General features: G+C 47.7%; 6 protein-coding genes across 6 annotated transcripts; 3 read left to right on the forward strand and 3 right to left on the reverse strand.

The window, feature by feature from the left end:
- Window positions 1–635: 635 nt before the first annotated feature.
- Window positions 636–1,586, forward strand: N7520_010784 (uncharacterized protein; the record flags this gene model as incomplete). The annotated part of the gene is made up of 1 exon (XM_057144717.1): window positions 636–1,586. The coding sequence occupies one exon, from the start codon at window positions 636–638 to the stop codon at window positions 1,584–1,586; it is 951 nt and encodes a 316-aa protein (XP_056990471.1).
- Window positions 1,587–1,881: 295 nt separating this feature from the next.
- N7520_010785 (uncharacterized protein) lies at window positions 1,882–3,127 on the forward strand (the record flags this gene model as incomplete). The annotated part of the gene is made up of 4 exons (XM_057144718.1): window positions 1,882–1,927; window positions 1,987–2,261; window positions 2,326–2,706; window positions 2,765–3,127. 4 exons carry the CDS (start codon window positions 1,882–1,884, stop codon window positions 3,125–3,127), a joined length of 1,065 nt encoding a protein of 354 aa, XP_056990472.1.
- A 2,750-nt stretch (window positions 3,128–5,877) lies between these two features.
- Window positions 5,878–6,659, forward strand: N7520_010786 (uncharacterized protein; the record flags this gene model as incomplete). Its single annotated transcript, XM_057144719.1, has 2 exons — window positions 5,878–6,116; window positions 6,167–6,659. The coding sequence occupies 2 exons, from the start codon at window positions 5,878–5,880 to the stop codon at window positions 6,657–6,659; spliced, it is 732 nt and encodes a 243-aa protein (XP_056990473.1).
- A 53-nt stretch (window positions 6,660–6,712) lies between these two features.
- N7520_010787 (uncharacterized protein) lies at window positions 6,713–8,919 on the reverse strand (the record flags this gene model as incomplete). Its single annotated transcript, XM_057144720.1, has 3 exons — window positions 6,713–8,447; window positions 8,505–8,811; window positions 8,862–8,919. The coding sequence occupies 3 exons, from the start codon at window positions 8,917–8,919 to the stop codon at window positions 6,713–6,715; spliced, it is 2,100 nt and encodes a 699-aa protein (XP_056990474.1).
- A 974-nt stretch (window positions 8,920–9,893) lies between these two features.
- aspB (septin AspB) lies at window positions 9,894–11,472 on the reverse strand (the record flags this gene model as incomplete). Its single annotated transcript, XM_057144721.1, has 4 exons — window positions 9,894–10,532; window positions 10,582–11,048; window positions 11,105–11,386; window positions 11,469–11,472. The coding sequence occupies 4 exons, from the start codon at window positions 11,470–11,472 to the stop codon at window positions 9,894–9,896; spliced, it is 1,392 nt and encodes a 463-aa protein (XP_056990475.1).
- A 1,365-nt stretch (window positions 11,473–12,837) lies between these two features.
- Window positions 12,838–15,129, reverse strand: N7520_010789 (FACT complex subunit POB3; the record flags this gene model as incomplete). The annotated part of the gene is made up of 6 exons (XM_057144722.1): window positions 12,838–13,189; window positions 13,247–13,852; window positions 13,902–14,422; window positions 14,479–14,701; window positions 14,753–14,781; window positions 15,115–15,129. 6 exons carry the CDS (start codon window positions 15,127–15,129, stop codon window positions 12,838–12,840), a joined length of 1,746 nt encoding a protein of 581 aa, XP_056990476.1.
- Between the last annotated feature and the right edge of the window lie 134 nt (window positions 15,130–15,263).

Genomic DNA, 15,263 nt, shown 5'->3' on the forward strand with positions numbered 1-15,263 from the left:
TCTATCGCCATTGGAACGGGAGAGGCGTCGGAGCATGACCTCTGAGCATCAGACTCTTACCGAGCGGTCTATCTTTAGTGAAACAGTCGATACCACTTCACTATCCGATCCATTTGTGTCACAGGAACCTGGCAGTACTTTGGATTGCTCACCCTATGCATTACAGCTTTCACCGGATAATCACTCCTTGTCAGCCTCCCCTATCTTTTCACACAGTAGTCATTCCTCTCTCGGGTCTGGACACTTTGTCAATCCTCTTGATAGCGAACTGCCTAATCTAGATGAGCATGAGGCCTGTCTGATGCGATATTTTGCCGTTGAGCTTGCACCCTGGGTTCGTATCTGAAGGCTTCTGTGATACTCGGCTAATCGGTCGTAGTTCGATATTTGTGATGGAGAGAGACATTTTGCGTGTACAGTACCTCTACGAGCTCGCACCTGTCCCCCTCTACTCAATGCTATTTACACTGCCTCCGCCAGACACTTGAGTCGGGTCAAGAAATATTGGCGTGGGAATCAAGTGCACTATGGAGGCAAAACCCTTCCAAATCTGACGCCCGAGACGGCCATCTACTATCACAACGAATGTATAGCGCATTTCGTCTCGATTTCGGACCACTCCCGGGAAGCCCAAGATGAAAATCTCCTTGCCGCGGCAGTCATTCTACGTTTCTATGAAGAGGTGGACTGTGAGTTCTCTCTATTTGAGATCCCGAATTTCCGCTGACTCTGACAAAGTTCCGTCAATGGGCCAAGATACAGAAAGTGCTCTTCGAGGTATTCAAATCTTTCTGGATTCTCAGATTGGACCTGCAGTATCTGGGTATGGGCTACGACATGCAGCTTATTGGATTGCACTGCGACAAGAAATCACTACCGCATTTAGTAAGCAACGAACCTTCCGACTCCCTCTAGGGCCATGCGAGCCATATCGATCCTTCGAACCAGCCGATGATTATGTCTGGGCAGACAGACTAGTAATTCACTGCGCCGATGTACTCCAATATTGTTATGGGTCTGAAGAGGCCCCCCGAGACCGACCCCAGTCAAGCATGGGTATCCTCCACCAACCGGGTACCGACATGCGCATCGCACGCTACGAGGAACTGGTCGAATTTGAAACTCTCTGGGCTGAGCTAGGTCCGCCCAGTTTTAAACCCATTTATTTTCGGGAACCGGATCGCTCATGCGGTGAAGTCTTTCCAGAACTGTGGTACCTGAACAACTGCCATGTAGCGGGTCTTCAATTTCTCGAACTCGCACGAATTCTGCTCACAGTATATAATCCCAAGCTACCTCGCCTAGGTCCTGGGCAACGCACGGCAATGCGATCGGTAGACGAGAAAGTGCGGGCAATTGTTGTGCGGCTATGTGGGATTGCACTCTCCAATGAACATAGTCCTCCAGGCCTGGTGACGGCGTCCGCTGCAATTGGAATGTGTGGAGATCGATTTACTGAGAAATTTGAACAAAATGCGTTACTTGGGGTTTTGGCCAAATTGGAGAATGAGTATGCGTATCCCACTTTGAGTACACGGGAATCGCTGAAAGTTGCGTGGGGGTGGGACGTGGGAGCAAGTATGTAACGAGATGAACGTGTATAATATGATTCAATGTTGATAAACCGAAATAAAGTGGATACAAAATACAAAGATGAGTATAACATCTCCACATACGGAAACCATTTACCATAGACTTGAGGGGAAGTAGGCGGGGAAGTGGAGTCCCCAGAATAGGAAATCGTCGCCGTTGAACTACTACATCAAGTTATAACCACACAGCAGAAGCTGGAGATCATAGCTATATAACTCTTAAATTCCACTTGTTCTCTTTCTCTGGAGTATCTTCTTCCTCCCTCTCTATCTCCATAAGTCCTTTACAATGTCTGACAAACTTCAAGTTGCCGTCGCCGGTATTGGTCGCATGGGTAAGACAATATTTATCCGAATTGTCCAATTGAGGTCCAAATTCTGATCGTAATTCTAGGCATGCGCCATGCCCGTCACTTTGCCACTCTAACACCCCGTGCCGAGCTCATCGCCGTATGCTCGCCTGTGCAATCCGAGCTTGATGCCGCGAAGAACGAGTTCAAGGGCGTGCGCACATACCTCGACTACGACCAGATGCTATCCCAGGAGAAATCTCTACAGGCAGTTGTCGTTGCTAGTGCGACCACAGTACACGCTGAACAAGCCATCAAGGCTATTGAGCGAGGATTACATGTTCTTTGCGAGAAGCCAATCAGCACCAGCCCAGAGATCGTAAGGACAAGCAAAACCTTTATTTTCATTTGTGCTACTTTTTAACGTATTTTACTTCGTCTAGTCCCAATCAGTGGTAGACACCTACAAAGCCTCGATCAAGAAGTTCCCGAATCAGAAAGTCATCTGTGGATTCTCCCGACGCTTCGACGCCTCGTACCGTGATGCACACCGGCGCATGGCATCCGGTAACATCGGTACCCCATCCGTCTTTCGCTCGCAGACATGCGACAAGCTCGACCCTAGTGGATTCTTCGTCGCCTACGCCGAGTTCTCAGGTGGTATCTTCGTGGACTGCTCGATCCATGATATCGATCTCGCACTATGGTTCTTCGGCGAAGATACCAAGGTGAAGAGTGTCACAGCGATCGGTATCACGGCTGTGCAGCCTGATCTGCGTAAGCATAACGACCGCGACAATGCATTGGGAATTATCGAGTTCTATGTACGTTTGTTCTCCCTACCGCCGTGTTCATGCAGTATACTCACAGAAATTAAAACAGGGAGGTAAAATCGCTCAACTCTACTGCTCCCGCATGATGGCAGCTGGTCAGGAAGACTGCACCGAGGTGTTCGGCACAAGTGGAAAAATAGCAGTCAACACACAGCCCCAGCTGAACCTCGTCAACTTGTATGAGTCAACTGGAATCCGGCGCGAGATTCCAGCGGATTACTATGGACGGTTCCGAGAGGCTTTTATTACAGAAGCGAATGAATTTACGGCTTCTTGTTTGGACAACACGGCGCCTCCGCTGCGGCTTGATTCAGCTGTTAAAGCTGTTACTATTGGGTGTGCATTGCAGGAGTCGTTGATTACTGGAAAGAAGATTGAATTTAGAGAGAACGGGGAGCGGGCGAAGCTGTGATTTATACATGTACAGGGTGCAGGTGTATGTGGGCGGCTCGAGTGAGGAAATAGAATGAAGAATGCGGTGTTACAACATAGAATCATATAACATTACGATTCGTTCCAGGCTTCAAGCATCAACTTAAGACCTATATGACATGCAGTGCTTCCAAAGAGATGACAAAGATCCATACATCCCGATGTCACTATAGCAATATTCGAAATTCTTTTATCTCCATTCTCTTTCTCTTTCTTTCTCAAGGCTCTACATCAGTCATACTATTCTGTATTAGGAGATGCTTCTGTCTAGCTAACAAATTAGTTAGTTGGTCAGTTATTTACTCTTGATGGTTCAGTACAGATTACAGTATTTCCTTGATAATCCTTGTCTCCTGGCAGTTCCATCATCTGTCAGCCCTCAAGTGCTTTCAAAATAATGCCCAATCCCAAGTCGGAAACCACCACTTCCTAACCACGTCCGGCTTCTGATTAGAACAGTCCGGCACACTGATCTATAGAATAGCTATCAGGATCATTACCCATAGCACACAGGATGTCTGACGTAGGAAGACTTTTGACTTCCAGTTGTTACTATATGGTAAAAAATGGAACTAAAGCAGACCCTCAAACAGACCATTATTTTAAAGGTATGACTACATATCTCTTGGCAAAACATCTTGACATAATACCTTGGCCAAATTTAATATCAAATATTCAACCATCGATCGTCTTACTATAACGGCCAATGACGTTTGAGGATCTGTTCTCAGGCCAGTTTACGGAACCAATATTTTGAGATGCTATGAGAATGTTGTTATTTCACCAGTAGGTCTTTCCGAATTGGACACCGGTCTCCTGTAGATTGCGAGTTGAAGATCACGAGTGGCGTTATGGAATGACAACCTGAGTCGGCCTAGATCATTTGTTAGCCCAAAAAAGAGAAGCAGTAGGCCGTTTCACTCTCGTAATCCTTTTGGCTCATCAATTCAAGATCACTGTGGTATTTTTAGGCCCAAAGAACTTGCCACTGAATCTTGTATAAAGAGAGCGAATGTTTATTTGATACTAAGTTTCCTCTGAGAGATAACAACACTTTGTCACTGATCGCTACTACAAGTCTCAACAGGAGGCCCGCTTATCTTACTATGAAGTCATCTTATATACTTTTTGCGCTTCTTCCCCTTGCTACTCAGCTAGCTGTAGCAACGCCGGTTGCAGAACCATACCCCGATACCCTCGAGGAGCGAGGTAGAGGCTACCACAACGGCTATGAAAACGACTATGGAGACGATTAAAAGAACCTTTGTGAAGTCAAGCAAACCTATACATACTATAAGTACCCTTGCAACTCAAGCCCTTCGAACGGAACTTCTCTTCTCGGGGCCACTTTTACCTCATATTGCAAGTACCAGTGAGTCTTTTCATCCGCGGAATCCTTGACTTCACTGCTGAGAAAGATATAGAAACGGAGATTCTGCAGTCTGGTATAGTGCCCCAAAAGGATGGGTTAAAGAAGTAGATAAGCCCCGAAGGTGCCGTATGTGAACAAACCCCCCCTCCTCCTTGGCTTGCTTATGACTATTATGAGAGAGTGATTTAACCGATTTTCTATTTCTAGCTGGGGTATCGAACCCATGCCGTGTTTGAAATAACGTTAACTGGCTGATTTCCGTTTGTGAAAAGAAGAAGCGAACAAAAAATTGCTTTTGATCTCAAAAACATGTATTTGTTATGAATTATGCTCGTTGACTTTTGAATTAAACTTGAAAACAACACGAAAAACCCCTGATCCAGGGTATAAAAATGACCAATTGGCTCTATTCTCATGTAGCTTTGTTCATCAAGGCATATCTCATCTGGGGTGATCTCAAGATACTATTGCTACTGCCAGAGCCTGTGAAGTGACTTGTGTCAAGCCCTGACTACTGGTTAGACCTCGCCAAATGGGCGGGTTGGGTTTCGACCCTTGACCCAAAACCCGCCAAGAGATTAAAATACACGTAACATATACCTGATTACATCACTCTATATCTGGTATTGGTTGTATTTCAACAGTAATACTGTAATATACAGGTAAATGGGTTCTTGGCGGGTTCGCGGGTATTCCTTCGGGTACCCAAAAAAGCAATATGGCGAGGTCTACTACTGGTCACGTGGGGACATTTTATCGTTCTAATTTACGGCAAAGGAGGGCAGCCCCCAATGCGCTGCCAAGATGCCAAGTGCTTTTAGGGGGGCGGAGCAGTCGGGTCTTGAGCGGGTTTGGCGGGAATCTTGGCATTACAAACCTGATTTCTGGGCATTATTGACCTTGATTTCCAGCAAATCAGCTTATCCTTCATGTTCGTATTTAAATCATCCTTTGGCCCTGAACCAAAGCTTAAGCCTTTTGAAGGAAACAGAAAGCGGGAGCGAGAACGATAAACAATTCTGAAAACAAGATAATAATTGACTAATGAAAACGAGCAGGCTCATATATGAACAGGTCAATGAATGTTCAATGATAGACCTGTAATTAGTTAGTTAACTTAACTTACTGTAATCTATGCTGACTCATTAACAGTGAGACACAAGGTGGAGGAATTTCCTAATAGGGACTAGAACGCCTGAGGGCCTTACACTAGGTGAACCTGTACAGTACCAGCTGTAATTACTAGGTAGATGGCTATTTTAGATCCACCATGCTGACACAGAAATGCCTCATGTGTACTTATCCAGGCTCCCATTGATTTTCTCTCATTTCCTATCTACCAAGTCAACCACAGCAAAATGCAATCTATCCCTACGGAAAAGGTCCCCGAGCCAGCCATGTCAAAAGACAACATCCTCCAGCCCCTGAAGTTCCTACTCGCCGCCCGTCGCGGAGTCCGAATGGACCCTCTATTTAGCGAGCTCAATGTTCCCGAGGAACGCAATATCCACTATCACGGTATCTCGGGGTTCTCGCCTCAGAATTCAACGCCATTTTGGACCAAATTTATTATCTATGTGGGATATACGACGAAAACGTAAGGTCCATGAAAATGCTATGGAGAGTTGAACTAACAGAACAATACAGTACGAGAGCCGTGTGGACATTTCTATTATCAATCTTCTCTTTTGACTTGCAACTACAAAGAAGCGGAAACCCGGATAGTCCCAAGAAATCTGCGAGCGAGGAAATCCTCCAAGATCTCATCAACAGCTTCTATTGGACCGCAGGATTCATTCTACTCCTCTACGCGGCCAGGGTATATGCGAAACAGTACCTGTCAAAGAAAACTCCTCCCCATTTGGATCCGTTGTCGTATCAGTACCAGTTCAAGAGTGCCCTGGATGAGCAGGGGTGGCAGTACCGTGAGATCGTGGGTCGATCTCTTGAAGATATGGAACAGATCTGGTCGAAGGATCGGACTCAGGTCGAGAGGTTTCGGGTTGACGGACTTTTGGATTCGGCGAGTAATCTTGTTTATGACGTCGTTGTGATATTGCGCACGGAGGGAAAAGTTACGTTGATGTTTCGGGCGCCTACAGATGGTATGAAATTACCTGGCGGTGTGCTTTTAACATAATTGGGTATCTTGTTAGGAGATTGATCTTGTTACATGTACAGGCTATAGAGACTTTACCCAATCGTTACATTCCGCGCCTGCAAATCCTCATCTTTCGAACTCGACCCAACATAGAAAGTATAACTTCCCTTCTCCACCACCCACTCCATATCCAAATAATACCCCATCTCCTCTCGCGGAACAACAAAAGTGACCAGCTCCGACCGACCAGCTCCAAGACAAACTTTAGTAAAGCGGATCAGCCGCTTAACAGGCAACTCAATGGTCGACCAACTCTGTCGAAAATAAAGCTGCACGACCTCCTGTCCAAGCACAGGACCCGTATTTGTCACATTAACCGAAACCTCAAATGAAGTATCGGCCTCCTTGATCTCAACGCCCGTCATACTAAAGCTAGTATAACTTAGCCCAAATCCAAATGCCATCGGTGGGTCGATCGTGAGAGCGGGGAACTGCCAAGCCGCCGATCCATAGATCGGACTTCCCGAACTGCCTCCGTGATTATCAGACGGGAGCCAGTTATACGCGACGGGAAATGCGCCATTTGCCTGCGGTAGACTGATGGGCAGCTTGCCGCTGGGGTTTATCTTTCCGGATAGGATCTCGACGACAGAGTCGGCGGTGTATTCACCTGCGAGGAAGGTGTGTAGGATTGCATTTGCGCGGAGGGTGGAGTTATTTAGGACGAATGCCTGTCCACCGCTGAGGATTATGATGGTGGGAACGCCTGTGTCGAGGACTGCATCGATGAGGTCTTGTTGGAGGCCCGGGAAGCCTAGGTCGGCGTGCGTATAGAATTCTCCGTCGGTGCGCTTGTCGTCGAGGGGATCGCTGGCGTACACGGATAATGAGCCGACGGATAGGATGGCTAGGTCGGCGGATTTGGCAGCTGTTACTGCGCGGGAGATACCGGTGTGGTTTGATTGATCGAGGAAATCTACGCCTGGTTCGCAAATAATTTTGGAGCCAAAGGCGTGTTGGAGACTTTGGAGGAGGGAGTTGCCATGGGTTTTGTCGGCAGTGCTGTGGGCTGCGTAGGAGCCTGGGTCGATGATTGAGGCGTAGGGTCCTAGTACAGCGATGGTATGGGATTTGTTCTGCAAAGGGAGAATACCGTCATTCTGGAGCAGAACGATAGATTCTCGGGAGATATTCCGAGCTGCTTCAAGGTGGGCTGGTGCACGTAGGGTCTTTGACGCATTTTCAACCGAGGGGAGTGGCGAATCAAAGAGACCAAGGCTGAATTTAAGCTCGAGGATTTTCAAAGTCGCATTCGAGACCAGCGCTGTAATCTCGCTGTCTGTCACATTGACCAGCGTCTGTGTGGCAGACTCTTCCCCAGGCGAAAGTTCCATCTGCATACCGGCCTTGACAGCCAAGATCGCGGCATCTTGAGAAGACTGAGCGATTCGAAATTCGCGTGATAGATCATTCAATGCGCCAGCATCAGACATGATAATCCCCTCGAACTTGAGATCTTCCCGGAGAACCCGTTGAAGCATGAACTTGTTCGCGGACATAGGGACACGATCAAGACTAGCATAAGCAGCCATCAAAGAAGCAGGCTTCCCCTCGGAGATAACCTTGATGAATGGAGGCAGCATGTCATTAAAGATATGATTAATTCCCCCATACTGATGCGCCGTATTGACACCGCCAGTCTCCCAGCCATAAACAAAATGCTTAATTGTGGCAGCGACTTTCATGAACCCATTTTCATCTTTGTCTTGCATAGTTTGGACGTATTTCAAGCCAAATTCTCCGTTCAAATAGGGATCTTCACCATATCTAGGTCTCAGTCAGTACCGATCTTGATACAAGTGTCCATGTATTCTGAAGACTCACGTTTCACCCACTCGGCCATAACGGGGATCCGTCACAACATCCAACTCCGGTGATAGAACCCAATTGATACCAATTGCTCTGCACTCTTCTCGGATCGAGGCAATAACCTCGCCATAAAGCGGTACATTAAACGACGATGCCATGGATAGTGTAGCAGGGAACAAAGTCCCATTGAACAAGTAGACTCCATTAACTGAATCCGTCACAAGAACATATGGAATTCCAAGCCCCGAAGCGGTCTGATTCTCACGCAGCTCGTTCATCAGCCGTAAAGCTGGGATAGCGGGGTTGAATTGATTGCCATATCCTGTATTGCGCTTAGAATAAAATGACCTTGAAGAAATTAGGGTGAATTACCTATGTTCCCATCTTGTGCTTTGTTGAAGATATCAAACTTAGTCTTGTTGAAGGACATCTTTTCCCCGAGAACCTGACGGATGCCACCAAGCTGTTTCACCTTTCCTGTCCATGACATTCGTGAGAGGAGGTCTTCGGCTCTTTGGGATTGTGAACAAGTGGCGTCCTTATAAATGGCTCCATTACTCCCACAGGTAGCCGTGCTTACAACACCTTGAAGGAAGGCTAAGAAAGCAATGGTACAGTTGAGGAACTTCATATCTCAAACAATTACGGGGGTTGCCAACACTCGTAAACTGAAGATTGAATTCTATTTGAAATTCATAACGCAAACTATAGGACTCAATAAGCTCTATATAAGTATATAATATTTACATAGTAAATTAGCAGTGCATGACGTGATATAGCGCTATGATGAGGGGGAGCCCCAACAGCCTATGGTAATTGCCAGAATCCGACTCCCGCCGACTCCCGTCCAGCACGGGCATATATACGGAGCAAAAACGGGGTAAGTTTTAAGTGTAATACAAGGAATTACTAGTATGTATGCTTAGCGGTCATAAGAGTCTATGCCCTCAATCATTTCAGTAGGTACTTGGGTATCTGCTAGCCATTGGAGCCAATTCTACTAATACAATTCCAAAATTTTTGAGTAAGGAAATGCCGAAGCGCTGCAATTGACTAACACGGACAGGCGGACAAAAACCAAATGCCCAAAGAAATTAACGAGAAAATGAGCGGGTAATAGGGCACACAGAAAGCTGGCAAGAACAAGAGATGGCGTAGCAAAAAGTACATCACAAGAAGTTAATAAAAGAAAAGGTCTTAAGCAACCCCCGCGGATCGTATTATTCAAAACCATTCTTTTTTGCGATGCGTGGGCCCATCCAGTGGAAGATAAAAAGGAACAGCACAGTAAGGAGATCAGAGGGAGTGTGGTGTGAGACAGTAATGGAAAAAATAACTTCAGGGAGCGGGTGAGTTGGGAGTTTGATGGGGAATCAGCGGGCGTCAATGGCAGGCGTGAGAGTCTTAGCGAAGAGAAAATCCCTTGCGCTTGCCTCCCTTTTCTTCGATGGGTCGACCACTTTCGAGGCGGGCCTTCTTTTCGTCTAGCTCCTGGCGCTGCCGGTCGAGCTGGTCCTTCATCTCGCGGTGTCGGGCATAGAGTTCGTCTTCGCTCTGTTTGAGCTTGCTTTCCTTCTCGGATACCTTTTGTTGGAAGACCATCTTCATCTCGGCCTCCATCTTGGACAGCTTCTGCTCATGCAGGTTGCGCTCCTCCTCTTGCTTGACGGCTGGGTTGACCTCCTTGAACACGCTCGGGTCTTGGGCGACACCCATCTGGGTGAGCTTGTCAGAGCGGTAGTTCTCGTATAGGAAGTTGTTGGTGTGCTCCTTGAGCTCCTCCATGTGGGTGCGGATCAGCATCTGGCGCAGCTTGACAAAGTCACAGTGCTCCTCATTGTCGACCTCAATGACACCCCAGGGGTAGCTACGGCCACGAACGCGACGGCCATCGGTGGTGCTAACCTCCGAGTTGGCACCAACCACGGCGAAAGGCACCTTGGACATAATCTCGTTGTTCTCAGCAATGGTCTCCTCGTCATCAAGCTCGTAGCGGGGACCCTCAAAGATCTGAATGGAATGGTGGGTAATATCGGCCAGGATCTATAATTCGTCAGCAACTAGTTAAAAAGGGGGGTACAGGGAAACGTACGCGCTCCTTGAACAGGGCAACCTCCTCGTCGGTCAGGGTATCAGCCTTGGCGATGACCGGGATCAGGTTGACCTTGGTGTGCAGACGGCGCATCACCTCAATGTCGAGAGGCTTCAGAGAGTGACCGGTAGGCTGAATGAAGTAAACACAGGCGTGAATGCGGTTATCGACAATGTTGCTGCGGTTGACCTTGTTCTCGGCCTCGAGGTATGTGTCGTAGCGCTGCTCAATGTTCTCGACAATTGGGCGCCAGGAGTCGTCGTTGTTAACAAAGTCACCGAATCCGGGAGTGTCAACCACGGTCAGGCGGAGGCGCACACCGTTCTCCTCGATATCGGCGCTGGTCGACTGGATGGAAACGGTCTTGGGGATGATGTCGGCATTGGGGCCGGTGCGCTCCTTGGGGGGGTACAGGGAAGTGTTGAACAGGGTGTTGACAAGGGTCGACTTTCCGAGGCCGGATTCACCTTGGTCGTGTTAGTTGTTTATCTTCCGGCCCGAATTGGTGGATCCATTCACGTACCGACCACCATAACATTGAAGTTGAAACCCTTGCGAACACTCTTGCGGTGCCACTGGTTGGGCAAGTTGGCGAATCCAACATATCCGGTAAGCTTGCGACGGACAACGTTCTTCATATCGGTCGCGGCCTGAGCAGCGGCCTTTGGGTCGCGAGAGCTGACGGTTTGGGCGATACCCTGGCCCATGGGGTTGCTGCGCTCAACGAACGGCGACTCCTTGCCGCTGCTGGGCGTGGGGGAGTCGTGGGACGTGACGGGGGAACCATTCGCAGGAGGCGGCGAAGCTAAACGCAATCTATCAGTCTTCGTTTCCGTGGATTGATGGAGCTCTTTCTAAAGAGATGACGATTTCCGGGGGCCGCTTACACATGGCGAACGATTGGACGAAGAATTAAAGGGAAGGCAACACTATAAGAACCCCTGACAGTAAGTCATATCATCAGCAACTGCATTGATCTTCTAGTGGGGTCCATTGAGACTGGGGAAAGGAGGAAAAAAATCTCGGGTTGGATGATCAGAGGGTTTCAGGAGGTCATACCTGGACGAAGAAAAAAAAAGGGGGGTTGTAAACCTTTTTGACAGGATATGAAAGAGAAAAAGCGAGTGGAAAGAAAAGCTTTAAAATCAAGAAGGCTTTTTGAGGGAAAGGAAGGGAGTTGGAGAGGGAAGTTGCCAGTCTGGGAAAGAAAGGGGGGGGGGACGTGTCGAAGGTGTTCGGGCCAGCTATTCTGGAGTGGGTTTGGATCGACCCGCGACCATATGTTGGAAAAATTAGGGGGAAAAAAATAGATGCATCATTAGTCATTTCTATAGATCCAAATATACAATATTGGGCATATTCACTTTCTCAACTGCATCTGCATGGCTCTTTCACCAACTCTCAGCCCTGATTACTATTTACAGCGTTGCTGCTAGGAATGCGGGACTGGTCGCTACAGGAGTATACTTGATGATCTACAACGACTCCGGTCAATCATAATCTAACAGGTATAAGGCTGTCAGAAATAGAATTCTCAAGCTTTGCTGTCCTATCATATACTTCATAATGTCGTACGGGACATTAAACACAAACAAAGCCAGATTTGGGTAGAAGTGACGAAGGTAAGCAATGACTGGATCAGGGGTTAAACGGGGAAACACGTGATGTCTCCACTGGAGAGTGGATATTGTTGGAATGCCTAATCCATAGAGTTCAGCTTCATGCTTGACGGAGTATAGGCTCATCAGCTATCTTGAGCGTACAATTACTGATCACACACATAAGCTCATCTCTATACTTTTGACTAGAATTAAATTGGAGCAAATAAAGCACTTATTAGATTCATGATCATTTCTTGATCTACTGATTCAAAGCACTCGAGCATTCAGGTATTTGAAGAATTTGAGTGATTTAGTGGATATAGATCGGTCTTATATGCAGTATACTCCGGTCTCACTGTGTTAAAACTAGTTTTAGGTCCTATCGTTGTAATAAATCGTTTAAAGGTCGTATTCTCGGGTTATTTCCCCTCAACGCTACCCTTGTCATTCCCCCCCCCACATCCTCTAAACATAACCCATGTGCACTGCATGTTTCCCAGACCCATTGTATTCAGTGAGTAACTTTTAATTATACTTTATACAGAAGTCGACTTTCCGATAGACTAGATTGATTCATTTTCGTGGGAACGCCATACTGTGTAGAACACAGACCCAGATGGAAAAAGGGTAAAGGACAAAGAAAACTATTGCGCGTCTATTTGCTGGTCTTGGTCTTCTTCTTCGGCCGGGATTCGTCATCCGATCCAGCCCCCTCACCACCGGAGGCATCACCCATCTCTTCGTCGCTGTCGCCACTGCTCTCATGGTCCTCGTCAAACTCCTCGGCTACGTCAGAGTCTGAGGATGCGGCGAAGTCTTCGTCGGGAGAATCCGAATCCTCATCGGCCGAACCACGGTCAGCCCGGGCGCCTTCCTCATCACTAGACTCCATCATCACGTCGTTTTCAAGAGCCGCCTTAAGGAGACCGGATGCATCTTCCGTCATCTCGTTCTTGATGCGAATACCCTTGGCCTTGAAGAAGTCCTCTAAAGGTTGTTGTTCCTCGCTAGAAGAGAAAGATGTTAGATGTGAGACAAAAGAATGACACAATGGAACTACTTACCGGTTGATATTGCTGAACTGGTGCTCGCCAAGACCGCCCTTCAGGCTAACGGTAATATCAAAGGTGCGACTGGCCGAGACCGCACCACCAACACGCGACATCGTCACCACCGCCACATTCTCCATTTGAATGTAAGTCGCCGGTTTTGGTACAAAGATCAGACTCTTATCCAGGAAGTACAGCAAACCCTCATTGGCCTTGATGGAACACTTAACTCCATGATGACCGTGGTGGCTGACGAAGTCCTTGGACGGCATGATAACCTTCTTTCCGGACAGACCCCGGAAGATTTTGGTCACCACCTGGTGAATAGGCTCCTCGTAGTGTGGTTGCAACTTGTCTTTGTATTGGGTGTTCAACAGATCCTCGGTCATGTTGAGCTCAAGGCTAATCTCCTCGTCCAGCTTCAGCTGCATCACCAGGAAGGGGTAACGGGTCTGACCCTGGCGCAGTGGGGGGTCAAGACCCAGCACGATGAGTGTGTGAGTGTCGTCATTCTTAGGAAGCAAGAAGAACTTTTTGATGGCGCTGTACTGGATTTTGTAATCGTAGGTCTTTCCGCGAAGTCGGAAAGACGATTCGTACATGTCAATATCGAAACGACCACTAGGAAATGGTTAGTAGGTAATTTGCACGACAAGTGGAAGAGACCGACCGAGGGGTAAGATGCAAGACATCCAAGAACGTCGCAAATGTGTCACCAGCCACATCACCAATCTCAGCCTTGTCCATGAGCGTCTCGTAGAAGAGATTTGCTGCATTCTGTTCCTGTTCCTGTTCCTCTTCCTCGTTATCTTCATTGCCCTCAGCATCCTCGGTCTTCTCCTTCTTCGAGACAGTGCCAGGAATGTAGAATCGCATTTCAACCAACTCATCTGGGCCTGCGGCGGCCTTACGACCGCGGTTCTTAGTGCTTCCAGCAGGCTGAGCATTGGTACCATTCGCATCCGTAGCGGAGAGCGCAAATTCCACAGCCACCTCGTTCTTTCCGGCTAGGTTGGTGTTGGAGATTTCGGAATATGGGACCTCGAAGGCGGGTCGGTTTTGCACGTTAAATGACAATTCGGCCTTAGTAAACTCTGCCTTGCCCCAGTTCCATCCTCGTAGGGCGTGTTCGCGGCTCTCAACGTTAATGCCGTACCAGATCTTGAAAGCCTTGGACAATCGTTCGAAGTCCTAATAAAGCCAATGCGTCAGTCTGGGGCCCTTCGCCATATAGTCAGCACCCATACCTCTTGGTCAAAGCCATCCAGCTGAATTACACCGGACGATCGCGAAAGGATTTTCAATTCGAACCCTTTCGCTGCGCGACTCCACTGAGCGCCACCAATGTTACTGCTGTCCAGGGTGAAGGTGTCGCCTCCGCCAGCAGGGCGCCATCCCAAACCACTCTCTGCCAGCTTGCACTTGCCGGCATTGTTGGAGAGATCTAAGTAGATGTTGTCAAAGCTCTCCCTGGAAGATGGTCAGCACTGGAATGTCCAGAGTGTCACAGGGGGGATGTACATGTTGGAGGGGCCTTTGGAGTGAAGGAGCTTGCGTAGGGTTAGAGCGCGAGAATTAAGTTGGGATCTGATAGGTAACAGGTGTGAAGGTTCTGAAGGAGAATTGTGTGGAGAGGAGGTTAGATAGTAGCTCTCAGAATTTCTCGCAGTCTCGCGTTGTCGCGCGCCGCAGAAAGGACCACTTCATCCCATTTGTGGACTAGCGTTGGTGCCTGAGGCGGTAAATGTTAGAACAACAAATTCTGTTGAGGAAAAATTCAATACAAATAGTAATGTAGGCGTGGAATGGACAATAAAATGTAAAGAAATCTCAAGAGGCCAAGACAATAGTTAGAATAGTAAGTAAAGTTTGTCTAATTTAACGTAGTATGCGTGCATGGTTACCAAGGTGAGGTCGGAGGTAATACTTGGTTGAAAATATATATGTACAAGTATTACCACTTCGTTCAGGTCTACAAAGGTGCTAAGCGTGCCTTGAACATTCGAAGCTCCCAGAAAGATCTCAAAGAACT

This window comes from Penicillium odoratum, assembly GCF_028828045.1.
Source record: "Penicillium odoratum strain IBT 22623 chromosome Unknown utg000008l_segment0_segment0, whole genome shotgun sequence".
Lineage (NCBI taxonomy): Eukaryota > Fungi > Ascomycota > Eurotiomycetes > Eurotiales > Aspergillaceae > Penicillium > Penicillium odoratum.